General features: G+C 29.8%; 5 protein-coding genes across 7 annotated transcripts in view; 3 read left to right on the top strand and 2 right to left on the bottom strand.

Moving 5' to 3' along the window:
* Positions 1 to 1,345: 1,345 nt before the first annotated feature.
* Positions 1,346 to 2,131, top strand: LOC136977077 (uncharacterized). The gene has a single exon (XM_067272516.1). The coding sequence runs from the start codon at positions 1,346 to 1,348 to the stop codon at positions 2,129 to 2,131; it is 786 nt and encodes a 261-aa protein (XP_067128617.1).
* A 1,529-nt stretch (positions 2,132 to 3,660) lies between these two features.
* LOC136977112 (uncharacterized) lies at positions 3,661 to 4,679 on the top strand. Of its 2 annotated transcripts, XM_067272552.1 has the most exons (4): positions 3,661 to 3,710; positions 3,777 to 3,880; positions 4,306 to 4,434; positions 4,511 to 4,679. In XM_067272552.1, the coding sequence occupies exons 1-4, from the start codon at positions 3,677 to 3,679 to the stop codon at positions 4,640 to 4,642; spliced, it is 399 nt and encodes a 132-aa protein (XP_067128653.1). In that variant the 5' UTR covers positions 3,661 to 3,676; the 3' UTR covers positions 4,643 to 4,679. The 2 variants fall into 2 exon arrangements, with proteins under 2 accessions (XP_067128653.1, XP_067128654.1); XM_067272553.1 differs by lacking the exon at positions 4,306 to 4,434.
* Positions 4,680 to 9,733: 5,054 nt separating this feature from the next.
* On the bottom strand, positions 9,734 to 12,287 carry LOC136977066 (uncharacterized). Of its 2 annotated transcripts, none has more exons than XM_067272504.1 (2): positions 11,763 to 12,287; positions 9,734 to 10,632 (listed from the first exon to the last, which is right to left on the bottom strand). In XM_067272504.1, exons 1-2 carry the CDS (start codon positions 11,790 to 11,792, stop codon positions 9,832 to 9,834), a joined length of 831 nt encoding a protein of 276 aa, XP_067128605.1. In that variant the 5' UTR covers positions 11,793 to 12,287; the 3' UTR covers positions 9,734 to 9,831. The 2 variants fall into 2 exon arrangements, with proteins under 2 accessions (XP_067128605.1, XP_067128606.1); XM_067272505.1 differs by having other exon boundaries at positions 9,735 to 10,632; positions 11,772 to 12,286.
* LOC136977076 (uncharacterized protein PF3D7_1120000-like) lies at positions 12,075 to 14,024 on the top strand. The gene is made up of 2 exons (XM_067272515.1): positions 12,075 to 12,602; positions 12,671 to 14,024. The coding sequence occupies exons 1-2, from the start codon at positions 12,075 to 12,077 to the stop codon at positions 13,832 to 13,834; spliced, it is 1,692 nt and encodes a 563-aa protein (XP_067128616.1). The 3' UTR covers positions 13,835 to 14,024.
* The window catches only part of PGAP5 (Per1-like protein PGAP5), a 31,210-nt gene continuing 18,933 nt past the window's right edge, over positions 14,000 to 26,276 (bottom strand). The window contains 10 exon segments of the mRNA XM_067272502.1: positions 14,000 to 14,787; positions 14,891 to 15,031; positions 15,113 to 15,235; positions 15,385 to 15,453; positions 18,154 to 18,340; positions 18,710 to 18,819; positions 18,821 to 18,852; positions 18,932 to 19,002; positions 22,943 to 23,109; positions 25,394 to 25,575. Of these exon segments, the coding sequence (XP_067128603.1) occupies positions 14,626 to 14,787; positions 14,891 to 15,031; positions 15,113 to 15,235; positions 15,385 to 15,453; positions 18,154 to 18,340; positions 18,710 to 18,819; positions 18,821 to 18,852; positions 18,932 to 19,002; positions 22,943 to 23,109; positions 25,394 to 25,453 (1,122 nt within the window). The 5' untranslated portion in view covers positions 25,454 to 25,575 and the 3' untranslated portion in view covers positions 14,000 to 14,625.

The following is a 26,276-nucleotide window of genomic DNA, read 5'->3' as shown; positions in this document are numbered from 1 at the left end:
AGATTTATAGTAATTAAAATTTAACGTTTTCAAGGAAAATTCATAAAAATTTACATAAATGCACGATTATAAAGATAATATTAAATGATATACAGTATTTATGTCCTTACTTCCAGAACTGTTTTAAAAATCCATAATAACTGAATTTAGAAACTGTAAATAAGAATATTATTATTAAATTTAATCGTTTAAAATTATAGTAAAATCTAATATTTTTTAAAATAAATAATTGTTTTACTATTATTAATATAAAACTACATATTGTATATACAGAATTCTTGTGTCAATGTCATCGTGCTGCCATCTCTCGACAAATTTCAACATTTATTACATTATTTTATATGAAATTTAATTATTATAAAAATATAAAATTAGAATTGCTATTTTATATATTGTGTAAGTTAAATCAGAACTATTTTTAATTCTTTTGTCAAAGTTACAGATTGGTCACTCGAAATCTAATCTAGAGCTTTGTAAATCACCCATTCTTTCCCGATAACTGGTGTTTCATTTATGATATTGGGCACTCCTCTGACACGACATTTCCTCTGATCTAATCTTACGAACCTATATGAGTGGAAAAACTACATTGTTCTTTCTAATCTCTATAGAGATTTTTAAAGGAATATTGTTAAAGTGCTTTTTTTTTTACAATATATTTTCTATTTTTCTAACATTTTGATATTTATGTCTTCCATGTAGTACTTAAATTACTTTTAGACAAGTTTATCTAAAGAAACACATGTCTAATAGTATAAATATTAAGTCTACACTTAAACCACGTTTACTAAATCATTAATATTAATTTAGCATTTTAATGTAGAATATAATTAATATAAAAAAATATATATTTGTATTAATCAAATATTTTGTACTGTTTATTTGGAAAGGAAACTGTTACAGTTTAGACTCCATTTTCATTTTTATTTATTATCATTTCTATATCTTATTAAGGCCTAAATATAGAAATATAATTAATGTTACCATAGGTATACAAAATGGCGGCTCGTCTCCGATTCCAGCAATCAGAAGACAAGGAACAGTGGGGACCACGTCCTAACCTAACCTAATCTATTCTAATTTGGTTAGGTTAGGTTAGAACGTGGTCCCCACTGTTCCCTGTCTTCTGATTGCTGGAATCGGAGACCAGCCGCCATTTTGTATACTTAGGGTAACATTAACCAGAAATATAATTAATAATAAACCAAGATAATTTGTAATATGTAATATATTTATTGTTTCGTACAACGATATTAAGCAACAATATTATAATAGCTCACTGTTTAGATCCATTATTATACGTTAATTTCTGGCTTTACAAAATTTCTGCAATTAATTTTTAAATATGCCAAAGTGGAATTCGTTCTTTTCTCGTCGTGATAAAACGTCTTCCAGTTCAAAAACCGAAGACAAATCTGCAAAAGAAGAAGAAATATTGGATAAAAAAAGTAACAACGAAAACGTGGACAGCTCAGATCAAAAACAAAATGAAATTCTTCTCGAAAAAGATAATCCGAATCAATATAAATGTGATTCTGGATCCACCGATGTAAGGAACGAGGAATGTAAGGAAAAGTATATTGGTGGATCTTCTACAGATTATTGCTCTTCATCCGAAGATAAATGCTGCACAGAACGACAGAATAATTGTGCAGAAGACAAATGCCACTGGCAGACTAATTCCCGTTCTGCTGTTAAAGATATGTGCTGCGAAGAGGAAGCGGATAGTTGCAGACAAAATGAATGTCTCTCTCAAAATATCAGTTGCGATATTGAATGCGAAGAAAAATATATAAAGTGTGTAGACCCCTGCGATGAAAATAGCGAATCAAAATCGGAAAATTTAAATTGTTCGGATGCTTGCGATTCTTCCACTCGAGATCTCTCTTCGAAGGAATTGGAATGTTGCCATCACAAAATGGAGAAATTGAACGAACAAGAAAGGGATTTTTGTCGGCAAGTTGAAGAAAGAAAATGCAGAGATCGAGAAGAAGATATACAAAAAACTTGCCAAAATTATGTCGAAAATGAACAGAGACGAGTGAAAATGGAGGAAGAACGTAAACTTAACGTAAGTGAAGAGCGGCAGAAATGTTTTCAGTCACTATCCGATAACGAAAAGACATGCTGAGGAGTAACAAATCGGAAATCATCAAGACTATTATAATTTCTTTCGATCAAATACACAAAATTATAAAAATTATCATCTCAAAATTTTCAATAAAATATGTGATATAACGTAGACAGGATTTTATTTTTATCTAAAATAATTTACAATACATTTATAATACAGTGGTGCCTCGTATAACGTACGCCTCGAATAACGGACGCTGCGAACAACGGACTTTCTGTTTGGCTGTTACGTAACTCGAGCAACGGACTGGCTGCGAACAACGGACTTTCCGGCATAATTGGTGACTGCTTTCCTTTCCTTTCCTTTCGCTTGTTTGATATGGAATAGGTGACTGCTCCATGGGTGTGTTCTTTAATAGAGGTCGCTCTGCGTCTCCGCTACTACGGGAGTGCGCTGCTGTTCGTAGGCATTTAGGAACGACGGTGAAAGAAAAAAAAGATGGCAGCGCCCGCACTATCGATAGTATCGTGATGGAGGAATCTATAATTCTAAAATATGAGCTTTTAAGGGCAAAAGAAGGGTCCCAATTGTAAAATTTAACCATAAAATGGATCATTTGTTGAAAGAACATTCAAAATAGCCACGAAAAAAATTTGAATGCCGGCTACCATTCGAAAAAAATTCGTAAAGACACATTTTTGCGTGCGCTAACTCGCGCTTTCACAATTTCTAAATTTTCATTCATAAAACCACATAATGGACGCGGAAACGAAACTATCTGAGCCATGGAGGACGCCATGTTGCTTTCCACCGTAAACTACTGCTACAAGCGGCCGTTTTCCGTTCGACAGCGCTCACTCCCACCGGAATTTAGGAACACGTTCTGCAGGATTCCGCGGATATGTATATATGTGTGTATATGTGTGTGTGGGGGGTGTCGTGTGTGTTGGCGTGTATTTCGCTTAATATCTCAGGATGGGATAAAGATTAAATAACGAAATTTGGCATGGTGGCTTGTATACGAGGGGCATCGATGCTATTAAATTTTGGTGGTTAAAGATGGAGGAAATGGCGAGATTGAGGAAGTCGTGTGTTATATCTCAAGAGAAGTAGGATTTAATAAAGATTTTATTCATCATTTACACTTTCTTTTATATATAAAACTCATCTCTCCCCTCAAAATTAAGCTTTTTGCCATTTTATAATAATTAAAATATAAAAAGTTTTTTATGACAAAATCTCATAACAGATGGCGCCACACACAATTTTATTTATTTTGCTTAATAATATATTTTTTTAATTATTTTTTAAAATACAAACTCGTAACAGCCGGAAAAGTTACGCAACTGATTGATGGATTTTGTACTGTGTTGGATGAATTGGAAATATATTTGTGCAAACAATTTTTGAACTATCATTAAATTTTTCAAATTTTACTATCATTTTCAATAAGATTTTATGTATTTAATATTAATGATTCGAATTGATTTCAGATGCATTAATATTTTTTATACTCAAAATATTCTATGAATGCTTTATTTAGTTTAATTCTTAGTAAAAGTCATTGTTACATGCATTTTATTTAATGTAAACAATTACAAAATGGAACCTTCTCCGTCAAGTTCAACAATCCAAAGTAGGCATAATATTTAAATTTGATGGATATTAATTTGTTTATAAAATTTTTTTTCAGTTTTGACAGATTATGAATTTTCTGATGATATATTACATCTTAGACAAAGAATAAACAAAAAATTAGAATTGTTAGACTCGGTTTCTTCTAGAGTACAAGATTCCATCGATAATGTAAGATTCCTTACTAAAAATATCACTTAAAATGATATCAATTGATACCAATGTTCGGAATTTAACATTCTCTTATACAAGTTAATTACAGTATCAAACACTATCACAGAGAAGTCGGTAGGGCCACTTGGGTTGGGGCCTCAAAAACATTTGCTACAATCAATCATTCCATTGCATTTCTTGTGTATTGAAAAATTTTATTTAACAACTTTTATCGTTTAAAAAAATATACTTTTTGACGCTTTTTAAAAATACACTGAAGGCCTCAAAAATTAAATGGCTCGGGTCTCTTTCGATCCCTACATTTGTTATCATTTAAAATCATTTCCTGGTATTAGTTCACGCCTTTTAATATTTTCAAATGATATTTTTTTATTGTATAATTTATTAATTAACTGATTAAATACATAATTATAATTTTTAAGCTGTCATATAGAAAATTCGACCTGAAATTCTGGAATTTGTTTCTGAGTATTAATTTACTTTTTGGGCTTTTGGTAACGTTTATTACATTTGGATATTTGATTTCTGACGAAGAGAGTTCAGAAAATCGGGTCGGTAATTATTTTATTTTATAATTTTTTAAATTTTGTTAAATTTTTATTAGGTTTTATCGATTTTTTTTAATAGCTCGCGAATGAAGCCGCGTTAATATTTTTGTTAACAGCAAGTTTGACCGTGTGCATACCTTACTACATACATCAACTGACAGAAATTGAAGAAACGGATCGACACATTCCTGAAAATGAAAGGAAATGTTAGGATTTTGAAAATAAAAACTAAAGAGTTTCTCATAAATACAAAATTTATCAATATTTCTTTTTAAAATCATGTACTTATTATAACGTTTTAAATAATTCATCATCATCTACGAGTACGGGATTTGGTACATTCTGGTCGTGTTCGTTAAAATCAAGTGTTCCTGCTCTGTCATCTTCGTGTTCTTAATTGATCTCGCTTCCTGTATATACCGAATGGTAGCTTCGGGTAACACATTTTCTGCCATTCTGTTAATTAACTCATCTGCCCGTGCTTTTCTGTAATCCGTGTAATTTCTTTTCAAGATATTCTTCTATGTAGTATTGCGAAAATCTATTATACTAACGATCTATATTTATGTAATTTTTAAAATAGGCGTTCTACTCTGATACATCCAATATAAATCGCTTTTTTTCGTTAGTTAATTTACATATAAGCACAGCTGGTCACTCGAAGCTGTGTTGCGTTTTTTGTTTTATTTTTTTTTTAAAATGTTCTAGAAAAACACACATCGGTGTGTAAATAGTCTTCTCCATGTTTAAATCCATCACGTTTTCGCCGAACCGCGAAAGAGCGCTCCGACACTCCAAGTTATCATCATATCCGGTGTTTTGTAGTGGTGTCCGGTTTGTGTCTACACTGCTCTATAAAGGAATTTATATTATATAAGATTTTAGTATTTAGATGTAACGAATAGAGTAAGGTTTGAAAGAAATGGTGAGAGAATTATGTGGACGATAATCATTTTTGCATAATTTCGCCTCGTAAAATGAAAAAATAGACATATTTACGCCGAATGGAAAATTTAATTCAGTTTTTTTATTGTCGTTAAGCAATTGTTATCATTGTTACGAAATACATTGTCGATTGCATTGTTCAAGGCTAAATGACGAATTTTACAATAAAAATGGTGATTTTAGGGGGGGTTCGAAAGGAATTACATTGTTGTGGAGCAGAAAAATTGATTTGAAAGTGCAGGAAGTGTGTGATTGTGTAAGAATAAATGAATGAACGCGCGTGCGCGACAGACTGGAACACGGTCAGGCGCGTCGTTCATATATTATATTATTTGTATTTTTGGTGGTCCTCCCAACGGGACAGTGGGCCCCAGGGCCGCCGATAAAGCGAAAATCCCAAAGGGAGCCCGGAGAGCGGCTCAAGAACGGGATAAGCCCGGAGGGCGGCCCAGCCACAAAAGGGGCCTGCGGGCGGAATCGGAATACGTATCGTAATCCGGATGTAATCGACCAACTGCGATTCCTCGCAGGGCGCCGGATCCGCCCAACAAGCAGACAGTTGTCCATGGGGAACCCCCCCGCCCAGCAAAGGAGCTAGGATGCCTGTTTATTTATCTATTTTTTTTTTAAGAAAAGGAGCGTCGGTGAATCGAACCCAGAGCCTACAAGCTCAGGACGACACAAACGGCGGAGCGTAGCGCACTGAGGCGACCCCTACAGTGCAATACCGGCCGGTCGCTATTGCATATATACTAGTCAATTACCAAGCTCCTTGTTGCATTACTGTTTGTAAGCAACTGGCAACAATAAGTCTATTGTTGACGCCTTGGAATTGTTAATTTATAGCAATTCTGCGCGTTTATTGCTGGTGTTTCACAAGTCTAAGCCATTTATTTACAAAACGGCTTAGGAAATTTTAAAAGTTCTATTTGAATTCCATCTGAAACGTCTTCCTCGTACGAATTTCTTAAAAGTGTATCGTTTCCTCCATAAATCGTCTAAAATCTCCTTTCGAAGTTGCATTTCGTCGTTATCTCGCCATCCAGTAACGAGTGTTAGCATTCAAATTTCTATTAATATTTAAAAATTGGTTTCAATCGACAATTTTTTTATTTAAACAAAATTTTCTATATCCGTGAACACCGATGTCGCTTGCGTTGCTTTCTTCTTTGCTTATCATATTTGCATGCTGATGAAATGTCTGATGTCATCGGGCTGCATTTGAAAAAATTGTACTGTACCTGTACACCTATGAATTCCCACTGTCGCCGCCGTCTGTGCGGTGTCTTCTATTAATCTCCGGAACGGACTTAGACAGAGAAAAGACGAGACCAGGGGACCTATTCTGAGTAGTATCGTTAAGCTAACGAATACGATAAAAACCAGTTTCTATCGGAACCACGTGATTTGCATTCAATTAACTGTGAAAATGCTATTCTGGGCCGTACATTTCGTTTTCGGTTCCGATAGCCACGTGCGATGACTAAGCTTATCGATCACTCTCGAGGTGCCGTTAGGAACGTAACGAAAGTAAAAAGAACATGGCGACTTTAGGTGTAAGGATGATATTACTTCACGAGCAATTAGAGATAGAGAAAATTAGCATTGGACGTCACGAATCTTGGTTTTTCGTCTTCGAGATAATGCTTTTCGGCTGAACGATACACGCTTTAAAGAACTTTGTCGTCTTTCGAAGCCATTACTATTACATTTATGTAATGAATTACGAGAAAAGCTAGAGCCAGGGCCGAATTTACAAGTAAGCTATGTAAGCTGAGCTTAGGGCCTCGAGTTTCAAGGGAGCTCAAACATTTCTACAAAAAAGAAAATTGAAGTCAAATTTTGAAATAATTTGTTCTTACAAACCAAGAAAATATACTATACTTTTTATTTTGTGTAGTATTTAATTATATTAGTAATCAATATTGTTTATATTATATTTCTAGTGATTTCTTCTTTTTAATATAAAATTTATTTGATTTTTATAGGTAGCTTTTCTTAACTTTAAGTAGCGTTTTTGCCATCGAAAAGTGACGAAAACGAAATTTTTAGTGTTTTCCTTTTTGAATTGTACCTCATTTTCTAATATGTTGCAATACCTTTTAACAATAAAACATCTATGATTAAAATTAATATGTTTATGTTAATTATCTTTTTTGTATGAACGACTTCTAAAATTGTAAGGGTTGGTAAGGGGCCTCACATAGTTTCGAAGGCCTCGAAATGCCTAAACCCGACCCTGGCTAGAGCCGAAGTGTTTTAACTATCTCGAACTGACAAACTGTAGTTCGCTGGCTGCGTTATTCCTTCTTTGATGACATTTTAACAAAAAATTAGGGTACAGAATACTAAAAACACGTGCTTCGCTTGGAAGACGGCGGGTTATGCCTTATCGAATGTCCGGTGTATATACGAACTTCCGATGCAAACCGGAAGTCAAGTTATTTTAATTCAAAAAGTTTTCCCTGAAAGGTGTTAGATAGATGTTAAAGGAAAAGTATGATGTACAGGGACAAACAAGCCACTGGTAATTTCAGGCGGAGAGCACATATTTTAAATTAATTTAAAATATAATTAAAAATTGCAGTTTACAGTTTTCGCCGATCCCTCTTTAGTCTATAAACAATAAAATTGTTTTCTTGCATACAGTTAATAATATTTTTTAAACAAAGATTCAAAATATTGAAAATAACTTACAAAGGTACAATCTGCGACAGTGTTTACACCGATATTTTGGGCCGGTCGCGACAGCGTAACATCATCTATTAACATTCCGTTATTCAAATTAATTAAGTTATAATCGCTACGTGTTCTGCAAACTTCCGTAGATATATACATGGTGTTGTAGAAATAAACTTTTAATATTATTTTTACTGCAATGTGATTGGGTATTTTTTAATTTAAACTCGAACGGATCACCGGCGTTCTCTCCGCACTTAACATTCCGTTAATTAAAACACCGTAGCCATTTTTATTGGTAGTTCTGTATTTCTTCCATTATATATTCTGACTTTAAGCCTTTCCTTTTTGCCATTGTTTATTTGGTGTAGCTTCTAAAATTTGTCTAAAAAAAACGCATTTGAGCAATGTCTAATTTTCTACGCTCCTTGTTTTAAATTAATTTGGTTGGCTTAATTACTATTTTTAGTGTCTACTCCTGAGCGGAGATATATGCGAGACCGTCGAGGGAAGAAAGTTGGGAATATTTCCCCATGTCCGGAGAAAATACGTATATTAATCTGTAAAGCCTTAAGACTGCTTTTTATTGATAAAAAAATACTTATTTCACTTTTAAAAAAGCTAAAATAGCTCGCTAAGGGATAAAAGGGACCCGCTTTATCCCGATCCTCATATAAACTCTCAAGGCCTTGGATATATCCAAATTCTTGGGGGCCCAATATAAACGTCGGGAGGCGAGGAGAGCTTCCGTGATCAGTGATCCTTGAAGCTTTTTCATAAGTCAAAGAACTATGAATAATTACAACTATTTATTTATTATTCATATATCTATACGTATGAATTCTGCTCAAAATTCCACAATTTTCTCGCCAATGTTGGATATAATGCTCCTCCACCCACATATCTACTCATAATTCGATACTGATTTAGTTTGTTTTATATTTAATATTAGATTCGGTTTTATTTTGTATAACATGTAATTTATACTGCACAATATAGACTAATATTTTGGCGTTGTGCCTTCGTAATCTTGTATCAAATACAGTAAACTCTTACGATATAATTCGTTTATAGAAAACAATCGTAAAGCGAATCATATTTTGACGTAAATTGAGATTACATTCCTTCATATTATAATGTTTTAAATGTACAGAAATAGCCAACAAACAAATACATTTAACATACACGCGATAAGCGAGTTTATTGTACTTCTAAACCATCTTTCTCCCCTAACAATGCGAAATCTTGAAGGATGGCGCAGATTCACCATTGTTTGAGAAGAATTCCTGTAAGCATAGGAAAACTTCATTCAAATTCAGAAAATAAAATAGTAGAACAAAGAATTTAAACGAAAATTATTTAATAAATAATCTTATCGGTGATTAGATTAAGGATATATAGAAATAAGAATTTAAGAGTATACTTAGTCAATGAAGGCCTCCAGGCACAGAAGATTGGGACATCTCTACATAAGTTGACGATATTTTAAACTAATAATGTCTAATTATAACTTTAGAATTATTTATAAATATTATGATATATAATTGGAACGGTAAAATTTCTTTATTTTTTCCCAATTTCGAGACCACAGGATCCGGGATTCTACGCCCTGCAGCACGCAATCTGGCACTGCTCAATAATTCTCTTTGTTCCTCACCCATATTGTATCCATACAATTGAACTTGAAATTGTTAAAATAAACAAAAATTTTACTTTATTTAGATAAAATTTGTATAAAATCATACAAATCATCAATGATTTGAAAGGGAACAAATTTTATCTCTCATAGAATGGAGGATGATCTTTCTTCAGTTCTTTTCTCGGTTTTAGTTTCGCTTGAATGAACACATTCCTGGATGCCTCTTTCACTTCTCTCGGTGCATTTTGATGGCAAGATATCCGTTTCTTGTTAATCGTAGCTTCGACATAAGTCGGGATTCCCTTCCTGGTAGATCTACCATTTACGTCTACGGTTTCGACAGGGATGCTTACGTCTCTATTCGTATTAGGGAGCCATTTGGTCTTCCGCATCACAACAGTTTTATAATTTCCTTTATCTCCGTACGAATTCCAATTTTCTTGATCGGATTCTTCGCTTTCGGAATAATAACCCTGTTTTCTCGATATCTTTCTACCGTTTTCAAAATCTGTATCAGAAGAATAATACTTTATACTTGGTGATACTGCACCGCTATCGTTATAATTCATGTCGTTCATCTTCAGAGCCGAAGGTATAAAAATTCGATTTTTATTAGGAGCTACACTTTCGGATTTATAACTGATTGAAGTTTCTCGTACGCGGTTGAAGTTTTTTGCTCTTAATTTTCTGTTCCGATCAAGACGTACGTCGAGAGAATCGTTTTGCCTTCTGTTCAGATACAACACGTAGATTTGGGCATCTAACAGATATTTTATATTTTTATCGATTCTACCGGGATCATTTTCCATGAATATCGTTCGTTTTTCGAACTCATTTTCGGTACGGAAAGAAAGAAACGAAAGTTTCTTTCTCGATGGAACTAATTGTTTGGTCGGTCGGTCTAATTCGTCTTCTGAATCGTTATAATCGTATATAAACTGAAAATTAAATACAATATCAAGGTATACAGATCAGGCAACGTATTTAAAATTTATATCTATAAAGTTAATATACCAACAAGTAGGTTATATTATTTCATTGTTTTATTGATGGATTTGACCAATGCATCGCATGGGCGATCTGTAGGAGTTTTCTCGGAATGCACCCCTTTGGTGCCTTCTGTAGGAAACTGACCTTGTTGTAGACACGTGAAAAAACCCCAGAAAACTCCACGTGACCAACCCGTTGGGCGGGCGCAAACCCACAGCTGGTAACATCTAATACGGGTGCTTTTTTTTAACTCTTTCCTCCCTGTGGGCACTAAGAGGACCTGTTTTAGCAAGCTCATTATGGGTTCGGCCAGGCCCACAATGGGCGGCCGGGGGGTGAAGGACACACCCCTCCCCACGAAAAATTCTTGGGGATTTTTCGACCCCGGGTCCCCCAGAGTGGTAGGCTGCTACTTTGACCGCTCGTCCATTCGGCCTTCTAATACGGGGGTGCTGTCACAGAAGAGGCATGTCACTAATAAAATCGTATTGATTTCGTGTTTTCATTAGCACTGGTTTTGATTAATTTTAAGACAAATTGTTTTTATCAATAAAAGTATGACGATTTCATTAGGGTTGAGTGCCTCCAGCCTTCCTGCAACAACACCGTCAAATTAAATGCCATGAGCCGCCAATGGATTTTATCTACTTTAGATATCTAAAATAGATATAGTTGAAATCTTGTTGCTGATTATTATCTTAATCCTTGATGGTAGCATTATTTATTATATATTGGGCATTATGAAGATGCCCAACATACAACAATTTTAAACATACCATTTGAGTTTTAATAAGTTGAAACGGAATCTGACATAGTCAATTGTAGGAGACTTATATGGGTAATCAGAGTTCAAATCCAATGAAGATCCTCGTAATTTATCATGGATGATATGGGTTGGGACACCATTCTCCATCCTTCATCCATGCTGGCTTCACCCATTATGGAAGTTCTGACTCATTGTAGATCAGAATCTCCTGTAATGATGTATGTGTGGCTAGCCAGATAGCCTTAATGTGCTGGTGCCTCACATTAATCAGTCAATCATAGTTAATTAGACATGTTAAATATAAAAACTTACATTCATTACCTTAGAAGTGACAGCTCCCATATTTGTGTAGAAAACAGAAATAATAGAATATGTTACAGGCTGTTTAGAATCTTTAATTTCAATTTATGATTATAACATTCAATCTATTTTGTTAGATAAACATCAATTCTTTTATCAACAATTAGTTTTACAAAAATGTATATAACAGTTATTGTTATATCACTTGTCAATTCTTTAAGATTTTGCTATCTGATATGGATTTATACAGGAAATTATTTTGAATTTCCTTTAATAAATCAAAATCTGTTATATATTTGAAAGTTTGCATACAGTGAAGAGAAAATGTTAACTAAAACAAAAAGAAAGAAAAATGTTGAAATATTACACCCATCTCCATCAAGAGAAGAGCATTTGAATCAAAAACAATTTTTGCTCAATCCATTTGTAAACGGAGAGTATAAAGAATGGGGAAAAAAATCTGAATCTAAAAGTCAATACACTTCAATTAATAACAGTTATATTATGAAAGGGCAGCCTAATATATATAAAGCAAGTTCTTCAAAATGTTCAAAATCAGACAATTACGAATGGTCAATTAAAGGAGATTCAGTGGATTTATATTCATTTTATCAACCTAGAAAGGAATATAACAGAAATTTATCTAATAATAAAATTAAAAATAAAGAAAGTGTCATAGAAGGCTGCTCATCATCTCTACACCATGCAAAGAACATTGCATCAGATTCCTTTAGCAATGACGGAATAGTAAACGAGCATATTCTTCACACCAACCAGAAAGGATCAGATAGTTCAATCAAATATTTTAATGATCATTCTTTACAAAGAATAAAGAACATTTTAAAAAATAAGGTATCAATAATTAAAATTAATTCCTTTTATTTTACCATAATTTAGTATTATACAAACTTTATCATTAGGATATTCAAGATTGGATGACTTCAAACATCACAGAAATGATGTCCAATGAGCAGGTGTTTGATCACACATTAAAAGTACATGATTTAATAAGCTTGAAAGAGAAGTTTGATGACTTACAGATAAACAAAAAGTTTCACGAAGAAATAAAATTCACACTAAAAGAAATATTAATGCATCTATTCTTTCTTGAAGCCAAAGATCTCAATGAATTGGAGGATTCAAAAGAAAGTTTACACGAAAGTGAAGTTTCAAGTGCAATTCCTATTGAAGTTATAAATTACAACATGGATTTAAAGGAGTCTATTGAAGAAGACAAGACGAATGCAGTATCGACGGCTACATTCAAAAGTAAATTAAATAAGAATGATATTAAAAATTTAATCGAAGAAATAATTGTCCAAGAAAATTGTTTATCTGTTGATGATATATTGAAATATAAAAATGAAATACCTGACATGAATAAATGTTGTGAATTTATGTCCAATTTATCATCAATCAATTTAGAAAACATAGCAAATATCGAAAATTTACAAAATAAAAGCACCATCCAATTGTCTGAAAGGAAAGCAAAAATGAAACAGCAAAATCAAAAATCAAACAATCAATCAATAATTAGCAAAAAACCTTTTATTGCAAAACAATATTTTTGTACAGAAAGGAGTACAGAAAAGATCAGTTTAATAAAAATAAGAGAAACTGAAATATTTTCTTCTTATAAAGAAGAATATTTAGTAATGTCATCTGTTCATCAATCAAAGCATCAGATATATGCTGAGAGTATAAGTGTTTCAGAATTCTTTTTAATTCATGTAATTTCTTCTCAAATCTTTGTATCCCGAAAACAATTGCTGCATAAATGTCAAACTAACAGTGAAAAAATTAGAACAGAAAAATATCAAAAAGATAAGCAGAATAAAAGAAATTTATTTCGGAAACCAACTTCTGTTGACAAATGTCCAGCTTATATTATATTGGAAGAACCCGAAAGAGTTCATAAACAGGAATATGATTTAGAAACTGGTTATAAAAATAGACTTATGAGAAAGAAAACAATGGAAAAATTAGTAAGAAAAAGACATATTTTTAACATGGATTACGATAATAATGACTATATTGATTGGTTGGCTGTTGGCATGGCTCATTCGGATTCTCTCCCTAGCTAAATTAACTGTATTTCGCAATGATTTCTCTAATTTAATTTAAAATTTAATATTCTAATCCTACTACTATCTTTGCTTTAAAAATAATTAAATATATAAAAAAATAAACTTTATATCAAGTATCTGTTTATTTTATAATATGTTTGAACAAAACACAAACAAACAAAATATTTTAAACTTTCCAAATTTTTATTACAGTAATATACATATTTAAAACTCTAAAAATTTAAATTATACAAGATAAATAAGTATTTGTATATATATTAAGTAAAAATAAAAATTTTTAAGTAATTTGAAACTATAAAATTTGAAAATGAAATAAATTTTAATATAAAAAATTTCATATAAACAGTTTCATCATTTTTTTTCCATTCCTGAATTTCTATTAACATAATTTTCACATGCAGGATGGGACGTGTGTGTCCTGGCTGAAAAATTATATTATTAAAAAAGTCCAAATGCAATTAATTTACTACTTAAATTCCAACTGTTGTCTGTCTGTCTTTCCTTAATCTCAAGTACGAAGTTAGATAGATAAAAGGCAAGACCAGATATGGAAACTTAACTGCAGGAGGTCCCGATTAACTATATACGAATTTCTGATGCAAACTGGAAGTCATGCTATTTCAATTCAAAACTTTTCCCCTGAAAGGAGTTAGATAGATGGCTAGTATGACTCCATTGCTAATGGAGAAGTATGATGTACAGGAGTTCAATGCACGATAAACGGCTATGCATTATGACTTTTCATAATCATAACAACACAATCTTTTATAATAATATTTCAATCATATCTAATGTGTTTTCTTAAAAACCCTCACTCTTAGTTTTCTAGTGACATGATATAGATGATAAATTAAAAAACAAATTGTACCATAAACATAAGTTAAAATTACAGTATTTTCTTTTGGCATGTAGCATTTATTGATAGCAAAACTATCTGGTGTAAAAACAGCCTGTATAAAATAGTAATAAAAAGTTTATAAAATGAATATGTAATCATTCATCTAATGAATTTAAAAAAATTTATCTAGCAATAAAACTTATTTACAAACTTACTAATATAAAACTAGGATTATTAATATTCCTCCAACTAAAAGATGGTATGGTCCACTCGTGAATGTCTTCATTGTGTATTACATGGCAACCGTAATGAGTGTGTCCAGTAAAAATTACACGAGGATTCAATAATTTTAAAACCTGTTTAAATGTATATATATATATATAATTATATTTCTTTATTTATTGTATATTGCTACATCATTTCAATAGAGGTCTTACTTTATCAGAAGCTTCCTTGGATAAGCATTCCCATTTCTCACGAAAAATTTGAAATTTTGCTTCTGGAGGTGCGCTATCTGGTTCATTACAATTTTTATCTGATGAACGATACATGGGAAAATGCTAAAAGAAATTTTTTAATTAAAAAAGCAATGAAAAGTTTTACTCATTGAAATGTTCATAAATGATGCATTTATGAGTATTTCATAAATACTTTATAATATAACTATTTTTATAAAATACATAGTTGGTACATAATAATTTTAAATTACCTGTAAGAAAATAGGCTTGCTATTTTGCAATTTTTCAACATTAGTATAATGTTGATTTGTTTTTTCATTCTAAAATTAGAATTTTAAATAATTATATCTTAATTCATATTTGAGAAAAACAAAAATTTCATTTTAGAATTTTTCTACATTTAAATTTTTAAATAGTTTGAATAATTTAATACATGAATGAGTGTTGGATTATTTGAACAAAGTAACTTGTCTCATATACATGTTACTGTGCATTAAATTTGGTGAAGTTTTATAAAATTACTTCTCTGTCTAATTTATAAATTACTTAAATAATGTAAAACAAATTAACAAATCAAATTTAAATTTTATAAGTAAAAAATATTGATATTTATCAAGTAGTTTTAAAAAGGCTCCAAAATTTCCTTAAAAACATCGATAAAATATTTAATCACATACTCTGAACTGATTGTGGTGTGCAGATAAAGAAAACAAACAAAAACAAACGTTTTCAAACTCCTTCCGAGTTCTTCATCGAGTTTTGTAATGATTCCCCAATGGTCCTTTGTAACAGCTTTTGGAATAAAATTCGAACTAGTGTTCAAATATAAGTTCTAAAAATTATTAAAACCACGTTGAGCCTGTGCCAAGAGTTGTCCTACCGGGACTCAGTGAATGGCTAAACTGTGTTGTCAATCAACTCTTGCCAGGTCATTGACAAAATGGAGTATGTGATTAACTATATCCCAGTGTGGTGAGTGGTTGATAAAATATTTAACTATAAAACTTCAAAACAAAAAACTATAAAATCTTACTGCATAAGAATTATAAAATTATTGAATTCTTATTCAAATTTTGCATAATAAATAGCAATTCCAGTGAAAAAAACTAAGAAATGCAGTCTGTAGCCATTCAAAGTCAGAAACAGACCAACACTGTGAATGATTTGAATGAACTCTGTATAATTTGACTATCTCATCATTTTTGGATAAATTCTGGAATTGGGAACAATATCCGGAACCAAATTTTCCAAAAGACTGCAGCCTACTGTAGCAAAGTTTTTTAAAATATTACAATGCATAATGTATGATAATCAAAGAGGACAGAGAGAAAGTTACAGTGTAAAGTAATAAATATTAAAAGAGAGATCTTAAAAGTGCTAAAAAAAATAACAATACTTTTAATTTCTGAAAGTTAAGCGTGATTTGTTCGTTTAATTTTATCGACAAGGCTGAATTGTTTTAAAATGTAATATCAAATATAAAAATATTCATCAAATTACAAAATATAGTTTTAACTTTATATGTGTAAGAATTATAACCTATATAATCTTGATCTAAGTAAAAACTAATAATAAAAAAAAGATCATATAATAATTGTAATTTTTGTGTGTTGCTTTTATTTATTATTACTTTATAGTTTTATATTTTACCATCTTTCTTAAATCACTTCTCTAAATTATGTAAATTTTAAAATTTAATAATGATTATCACATCTATACAAAGTTACTACAGGATGTATGTATTTAAGTGTATTTAATATGTATACGTATTTAAGCTGATGTATATGTACGATATAAAAATTCTGGTAAAAATTGTAAAGAATTATAAAAATATTGTAAGGCTACGTAAACATTTAGACATTATTAAAAACTGTAAAAGTAGAGCAATAAAATAGATATAATTTCAAAAAATACAAATAGAAACATATCTAAAATTGAAAATTTAAAATAATTACCATTATGATCATTATGTATAATGTTAAGTAAATTTTAAATTATATTGAATTGAATATATTTTAATATTTCACTTCAAATTAATTTACCTTAGCATTTTTCATTTAATATTTTCTAATAGTTATTTTTTTTGTAAAACATATAACAAAATAATTAAAATAAGTACTTTCTCTTAACAACAGATAACATTTCAATCAATGATATATTACGAATGTTCTTAAAATACAGGGTGTCCGAGAAAGATCTTTATCATTCTAAACATTAATAATAAAAATACTAACAAGTGAAATGAAATGCAGTTTGCTGCAAAAGAATGAAGACATCTAAGAGTTTTTTCTGGTATCAACTGCCTGAGGTAGATGGATTGATTGGTCGTGGAGGACCCATATCTTGGCTTCCACGATCACCCGACATAACTCCACTTGATTTCTTTTTTTTGGATTATGTTAAAGACAAAGTTTATCAAACACCTGTTTCTGATATATCTGTTTTAAAGGAAAGGATACAATTCACGTACAGTACGTGTGCTCCGTTAGTACAGTAGCATGAACAATGGTGAGTCTGCTCGATTTCCCTCCAAGTGTTTTTTAACATTTGCGGTGTAACAGTGAGGATTGCTAACTGTATCCTTCCCTCCACAACCAATTAATCCATCTACCTCAGGCAATCGATACCAGAAAAAACTCTTAGATGTCTTCTTCATTCTTTTGCAGCAAACTGCATTTCATTTCACCTGTTAGTATTTTTATTATTAATGTTTAGGATGATAAAGATCCTTCTCGGACACCCTGTACTTTATGGATTATGATAATGATAATGAATTATTAATGACGCTAAAAAGCTATTAATATTTATTTTTAAACAATTAAAATAAGACCTGATTCATGATAATAAATTTATTGTTTGTAATGTGAATAACAAATATATAACTAATTTTATAAGTATGTAATAAAATTTATTCGGTAAAAATGGATATCTGCTTATTACATGAACATATAAATGTTGCAACTAAAAAAATTTTACTTACTTATTAATGTGAAATTTATTTTAATTAATAAAATAATAACCTTATTGGAATTTAAAATATTTGCAATTTTCTGTAATTGTTTGTCGGCAGATTTACAAAAATGGCATCCGTCGCCTTCCATAGCCATACTGTTTAATAAAACAAACGAGTTTCCTCGTAGTGTTATTAGATCAACAGATGATATGTTAAAAGCAGCATCGAATCGTTGTTTTAAATAATCATCCATCCTAAAAATAGTAAAAATTTCTATATAAGGAATATATAAATTTATTAAAAAAAATAATAATAATAAAAACACTAAATAGAAAGTCATTCTTCTTATGGAGAATTTTTTGCTGACCTTGATTTTAAAATCAGTTATCATTGTTTTACAGAAAACATTTTTGAGGTTTTATTAAACATGAAATGAATATCATATTCAATTTCCTAAAAGTAATTTTAATAATTAGATTTTACTTCTTACTAAATTTAAATTTAAAAAATATATTTAGTATTTCAAAACTAAACTTTTAACATTTTAAGAGAAATTAATATATTATTCAGTTTACAGTTTAATTAATAGTAATGTTGAGTGATTTATGCTTCATTCTACTAACCAATAATGAAATCCCATGTCGTGATTACCAGGTACAACAAACAATTTTGTTTCTTGTGGAACATTGAAAAGACTATGAAATCTTTGAATGTAATAATTAAATTCTTTTTTTGCTACACCAAAGCCCCTCATCAAACAAATCACCTAAATTAAACAAAAATCCAATAGTATCAGATTAATTAAGGAAAAAATATTTAAAATTTTAAAATGATTGTAAATATACCTAATACAAACACAACATCTGGATTGTGAATAGTCATAACTGTCTGAAAAGCTCTGTACATTTGCCATTCCCTTAATTAGAAGAAATAATTATTTATTAGTTAATTAATACAAAAAATAAAGAAAACACAGTAGACTCTCCCATATCCAAACTAATGTGGGCAAAAGCGATCTAGATATTAGAAAAAATCTGGCAGTGGCGTAGTGAACATAACTGGTGCCCGGTGCACGACACGTTATTGGCGCCCCTCTTTCCCCCCCAGAAACACATATAGTTTGTCTTGGAGACCATTTGGGTGCCCCTCTGCAAGTGGCGTCCGGTGAATGATACACCCCCTCGCTATGCCACTGAAATCTGGATAAGGGAGTGTAATAATTTTTAAACAAGACTAACATATATGCCTAATGTATATATAAGAAATGTTTGTTTTGACTCTGATGCTTATTTTTGACAACTACAATTATAATTAATTTTGAAAATATTGTGTTAAAGTTGTTTGTTTTGTTCTTCTTGATTTGCTGACAAGCTGCTACATCATGCCAATGCGTCATCATTATCATGTCAGTGGTGATCGATGCATTGTGCTCTTCTACTTCAAGACAACCTTAATAAAAAAAAAATTTAAAAATATATACACTGCAATACAGAAAAATAAGACTTGGAGTAATGTACAATATTTTTGAAAATTTTTGGTCATCTTTGATCAATGAAATAAGGGAGAGTCTACTGTATAAAATAATTTCATTCAAAAATATTAACATATGTTCTTAGAGTTATTTTATCTAAATATTTTATTAATACAAATGATACATATATTATTCTAATATTTATTTAATGCTAACTGATTCCATCTTTATCGATTTCTTAATTAATAATTAAATTTTCAATCTAATTATTATTGTTTTTGTGAGAATTCGGACCCACTGGAAGTTCACCAGTAGTAAGACATCCTTTTCCCGTGCGGGTGGAAGGAAAAGGGATGTGAATCAGAAGGAAACGAAATTGCATCAGAAGGAACAACCAACAAAAGGTGCGGATTGGTGGGCCCAAACAACGTGACCACCTCAATAAACGGGCGACGAGGGAGGAAGGGAGGGGTCGATTACGTAGAGTCAATTAGACAAGGTGCGAGAACGCCGAAGTCGCAAGGACCCCGACTAACGACGACCGGACCCGTTTCGGAATCAACTCAATCCCGAGGTATGACCCCCTAATCGTGTGAACTCTCCCTCCGCAAAGCCGCTCTTGGTCGGCAGTACTTAGCGAACTGTATCGATTATGTTAGTCCAATTAAATCCTTGTTATTATTCTCATTAGTTGTGATGTTCTCTATTCGAAGAATAGCATCCGCCGCTCTAACGTCGAACCTATCCACTTCCGCCACTCCCGTAACGCAAAACGTGTAACTTATCCGAACCGCCATCTTGACGTGGGCAAGTCTAACGGACTTGTTAGCCGTAAAAAGGAGGAACGAGACTCAGTCCGCCTCCCGGCGCCCACAAATTGGTGTCAGGAGTGGGGTGGGTCTTGCCGACCTGTACGCTGCCAAAAAGGGGTCACAACTCCGTCCTACCCCCAGCGTTCCCACAAATTGGTTTTTCAGGAGTGGGGTTCGACTTTTTTGAACTATCGGTAAGAAAAACAAAACGGCCGTATCTGAGTAACAAGGGTGATTTGAGTCAAATTGGGGGCTTACTTGTAAGTATAAATAATGGAACCCCATCCTCAACCATCAACAGGGCCTGCTAACTCAGCGAATCCAGGACCGAACCCCCTTACGTTATGCGGTCTAGGCGAAATCATTCCATTGCTGCCCGTATTCTCAGGAGACCCGCAAGGCCCCCGGGTAACGGACTTGTTAGCCGTAAAAAGGAGGAACGAGACTCAGTCCGCCTCCCGGCACCCACATTTTTCTAAAATTTTTTAAAGTAAATTCGGCAATTTTAACAACAACTTAATAATTTAAAAATAATCAATAAAAATAAGTTTAAATCAATACAAAGAACAGAATATTCAACAATTAATTATTACATATTTATCCTTTATTTTATAACAAAGCAATAATTATTAAATTTTTTTTGTACATTTATCTTAAATTTGAAACAGTTATAATGTATTTCTTAAATCATATAATTTGATAAATTAAGGATTTATTGTACAGGAATTGTATTTTACATGAATGAATTAAGTTCTTTAGTCATTATGCAGAATGCATTTCAGGTGCTACTTCAAATCTAGCACCTGAAATGCATTCTGCATAATGACTAAAGAACTTAATTCATTCATGTAAAATACAATTCCTGTACAATAAGTCCTTAATTTATCAAATTATATGATTTAAGAAAAACAACAATTAAAGAACTCTCTTCAAGAATTTTCTTGAAGCTAAGAAGCTTCAAGAAAATCAATAAAGTTATAATGTAAAATTAGTTCATATATTTTTAAATTAAAATACTTTAATATATTTTATAAATTCATTTCTGCTGAGCTAATATTGTACTACTTTATATGTGCATTAATAAATGATGAATGAATGTTTAATTTTAGCTTGTATTGCTGAATCATATAAGAAAAGATGAATCAAAATATTGAAATATTAACCTTTTACAAATATATTACATCAAAAGAAAACAAATATATTAAACTTATTTTCTAAATATGTAAGCAATTAAAAAATTAAATATAAATAATTAATTAATATATGGAAATATATAAATAAGAAAATATTTTATAGGCTAACTAATTGCATAAGCAAATAATATAAAATACATGCACAATATTAACTGTTAATACAAATATATATATATATATATATATATATATATATATAAAATAGTTTAATATATTTGATTTCTAATGTATTTGTGAAAAGTTAGTTTTCATACCTTGTTTATTCTAACCTATGATAATTATTGTCACTAAATAAAAGTTGCCAACTACTTAAAATGCAAGAAAAAACAAAAAAAGAGAAAGACTTAATTCACTTTTTAAATTAAATATATTTCTAATAATAATTAATGGAAAGTTAAAAAATAATATTTAAAATTCAAACATCATACTTTGTTATTAAACATAGCAGTTTAATAATGAATATCTGAATTCTTAATTATAAAATTTATTATATATTTTAAATTATCAGAATAAATATTAATAGTCTGATATATTTGAAATTCTGTGTAAGTGGAATGAACACATTTCCAAGCAAACTTTAAAGAATCAATAAAAAATGTATAAAATGTGCTATTTATTTTCTTCATCCAAAACGCTTTAAAATATACTTAATGTTTTTAAATAGAACTGTATTTGATTATTAAATACAAAAAAGTTTAATAATAAAACAAATCTACCACTGTCATTACAAAACAGTGTCATTGAAAAACAAAAATTAAAGATGTCAAGCTGTAGAATGATGTAATCAAGACAATAAATTTTAATAAGTTCTGTTTTTGATTGTGAAAATTAAAACAACATTTATTAATTTTTATATTAAAGATAAGAAATCAATGTCAAAAATGACAAATCATAAAATCTTTAAAAAATTATTGTATCTTAAAATTTTTATTGCTATTGAGAAAACATTGACTTAATATATTATTGATTTTGTATATTTAATATATAAAATGATAAAGATATAATCAAACGTGCAAAATATTGCAATTGCAAAGCATAGAAATAAAAATAGTTGTAATATATAACTTATATTTTCTTAATATATCGTATTCAAAATAAAAAATACATAATAATTAAATTAATAACAAGCTAGCTCAATAATGGGCCTGTAGATTTTTGGCAATTGTTACTATGTAAAAACTTCATAATTTCTGGAATTAGTATACTCTGAAGTCAATTTTGATTAATAGATTTTCTTTGGATTAATAGATGCTTTACTGTACATTTTGTTTACAATATAATACAATAGCAATTAGAAATTATGATTATGAAATTGTGGTAACATATATTGCATAACTTTCTTATGATTTTTAAACAAAAGGACTATAAGGATCTTTTTACCTTCTTAATTTATCAAACCAATGTCCTTTTCTTGAACCAAGGAGATGAGTATCAGCAAGAAGCATAACTTTCAAAGGTTGATTTTGTTGAAAGGAATTAATAAATTGATTTGAATATTCTAAGTGTGGCCAGGAACAATGAAGCAATACTACATAGTATATCATTACCTGATTAAAAAAAAAAGGATTTTAATTTCAGAAATATGAGAATATATGCTTATTATAATCAAGCAGTAAATATTTTTATATCATTTCCATCTACAAGCATCCTAACATAAGGAATTTCTAAAAATCAGACATTCTATAGAAAAACATTAACCCAGAGCTATTTCTTTTATTTTAAATGGAAAAATTGTAATGCTCCACAACTCAAAACTCTCAACTAATTTCCAAAAGTGTAACTAAAACACAATACAACACCTACATAAAGTTAAAAACTACAATCCTAGGATATAAAATGCTTAATATATTACTTTCTGATTAGCAAACAGTTGCTTTGTAAGCAGTAACATGCATAATCTACATCCATACAACAAATATTACATTGATGATATGGCACAGCAAAGAATACAATTGGAAAATTGATTGACTACTGTTAGTGACATCACAAAATGCATGTTTATGCTTTCTGCTGTAGGAGGGGTTGGTATGATTTGACACTATGATTAAGCAACCAATAATTGAAATGCATATTCTATTTCTGGACATTTGGGGCTTTTCAAAACAATTAATGTGATTCTAACATTCTGATCCATTTTATTTGGAATATAACTTGAGACTACCAATATTGTTTTGTTATATGGACTTTTCGAGACATAAACAAATTTCTCCTATATAAACATTGTTCTAAGAAGTATATCAAGAGATTCAACTGTCCTATGAAGTTTGGTTTTTTTTTTTACTGGAAAAACATTAAACAGGAAGACATTAAGCAGGAGATGCTTGGTGATGTGTTTTATATCTTTCTATTAATAGAGCTGAATATATGAGTACTAGATTTTCAGCTCTCAGTAGGATTATCACATACTATTCAAGCACTAGATGGAATCACACAGAGACTGATAAACACTTAATATTTATTGCAACAACAGTATGCATTTTGGGCAGTTGTATTGTCTGTTCTTATTACAAAATGTAAAATACTGAGAGCCAAAAATCTAGAACTCATATATTCAGCAACAGGAAATGCTTGTATTTATAAGATCATATTCTGTATCTTCATTAATATTCAATTGATTTTTTTACACTCAAAAGATTACTTATATTGTCTTTTATATGTAAATAAAATATTTTCTTAAAGTAAATTATGAACACTTTGAATGTATAATATGTAACCTGTATAATATTTCGTACACCAGATGGAGTTCTATTGTTTTTTACTCCTAGTTAAAGGTTCTTTATTTTTTGTCAGTGAGATAGTGAGATGACCATTGGTCAGAAGGTTGTTCTTTTACTTGTTTGCTTTGTGTTTTATATCATCACAAAGTAACATATTTTATGCTTCAAAGGTTTTTAAAAGTAAAGAAAAAAATAAATTTATTTTATAACTGTTTAAGAAGTATAAAATTTACTACAGTTTTTATTTATCGTATTGCTTAAATTTCCAATAATTTATCGTAACACTTAAGAGACATTTGTAATTATTATTTTTGTTAAACTTGCAGTATAATTAATTAAATGAAAATAAAATATAAATATTTGTGCAAATTCAAAACAAATAAATTATTTAATTATCTAGTAAAAGTTGCAAATTGGCATTTATAATAAACTATATTATTTTCCTAATAACATAACAATTCTTTTTATTGAATTATCTGAGTTACTTTTCACATTATTAACATACGTATGTAAATATGAATTCAGTCTTATTTAAGTTAAAATATTAATCCAATAAATAAATAAAAGTAAAAATTAACAGAACTTATCCAAGGACATGATAGATGTATAGCTATTGTTAAATATCTGCTAATACATATTGCAAATACAGAAAACATCTGTGGAAGTTAAATCATGCTTCACATTACAATTTCATTTGAAAGTTTAAAAACAATCAATGTATGGGATGAGTATATTTAAATACAATAAAAACATTTCATAGTTTTTCAAAAATTTAATAAAAATATTTAATATTTTTAGTAAATATTTTGATATTGTTTTAAATAAATTACTGTATTCAGTTATCAAATGATTTTCAGACAGAAATATAAAAGTGAAATAATAATAACAATAATAATTTCGTTAAAATATAATCTGATTTAAATTGAATTCATCAAAAACAATTATAAAATAGGGAAGATGTACATTTACCGTACAAATTCTATGTAGGAATGAATATAATTAACAATTTTTTAAAATCAAAAATTACTTATAACAATATCTAATCAATCAAAATGATTCATTTAATTGCAATTAAATGTACGTTTAAATAAGTATAATTAACATATAATCTTACCTCGCAATAGAAAATTAAAAAACATATAAAAAGTACACTCTTTAGAAAGATAGATTTCATTTTTATTATATTGTTGAATTTATAGTTTCATTTGAATAGAAATATATACTGTATATAGGTTACTTGTTTGAATAATTCCAATAATAATATAGCTTATTTGATTACATGTTTTGCAGAAAAACCTCTGAAAAAACAATAAAATACACAACTTATTTTCATATATGTAACAAAACAAAATAATTAATGAATAAATTTTTATAATTGAATTATTAAAAGTAAGATAATTAAATTAATATATTTAATATATATAAATTTAATCAGAAACTTTAAATACCATATTAATATATTAATTATTATAAAGCTATATATATATATAGCTTTATAATCGCAAGACTTTTTTACGGGAAATATTTTATGCGATAACTTGATTATAATTAATTTATGGGTAGTTTTATTTTAAAAATTTATATATTTTTATATAAATAAATTATTTAATAAAGATTATATATTAGTATAAAATTTATTCTTTATTGATACCTCAATATATCAAAGTTTAATTATATCTAATAAATCTTGTACATGTAATGAAAATTAACTGTCATCAAAGCGATATTTATGGTTTTTAATATTTTTCACAGAGGAATTGTGCATGAGATACTGGTAATTGCATATTTATTACAGAGTTTTATTAATAAAATTTCTAAAAACGACCAAATTTAACTAGATTATTTAGGACATAAATTAGGTACGAATTTTTTATATTAAACTGATATAAACAGGCGTTAATAAGTTAAATACTGAGATCTACTTCATCAAATACCCAGTACAGAACCAACACCTTACACAATTCCTAGAGAATAAATAACGTATAAGTTCGCTTCCT

The sequence above is a fragment of the Centruroides vittatus genome, unplaced genomic scaffold (assembly GCF_030686945.1).
Source record: "Centruroides vittatus isolate TY-2023 unplaced genomic scaffold, ASM3068694v2 contig_439, whole genome shotgun sequence".
Classification (NCBI taxonomy): domain Eukaryota; kingdom Metazoa; phylum Arthropoda; class Arachnida; order Scorpiones; family Buthidae; genus Centruroides; species Centruroides vittatus.
This window is presented reverse-complemented; position numbering and strand designations above follow the sequence as displayed.

Bases quoted from the DNA above. Each gene is read 5' to 3' on its own strand.
- LOC136977077 (XM_067272516.1), top strand. From the start codon at position 1,346: ATGCCAAAGTGGAATTCGTTCTTTTCTCGTCGTGATAAAACGTCTTCC.
- LOC136977112 (XM_067272552.1), top strand. From the start codon at position 3,677: ATGGAACCTTCTCCGTCAAGTTCAACAATCCAAA. The intron at 3,711-3,776 runs GTAGGCATAATA...CAGTTTTGACAG, and splicing joins GTCAAGTTCAACAATCCAAA to ATTATGAATTTTCTGATGAT. The intron at 4,435-4,510 runs GTCGGTAATTAT...TTTTTTTAATAG, and splicing joins AAGAGAGTTCAGAAAATCGG to CTCGCGAATGAAGCCGCGTT.
- LOC136977076 (XM_067272515.1), top strand. From the start codon at position 12,075: ATGTTAACTAAAACAAAAAGAAAGAAAAATGTTGAAATATTACACCCA. The intron at 12,603-12,670 runs GTATCAATAATT...CTTTATCATTAG, and splicing joins AGAACATTTTAAAAAATAAG to GATATTCAAGATTGGATGAC.
- LOC136977066 (XM_067272504.1), bottom strand. From the start codon at position 11,792: ATGGGAGCTGTCACTTCTAAGGTAATGAAT. The intron at 10,633-11,762 runs GTAAGTTTTTAT...TTTAATTTTCAG, and splicing joins TCACTTCTAAGGTAATGAAT to TTTATATACGATTATAACGA.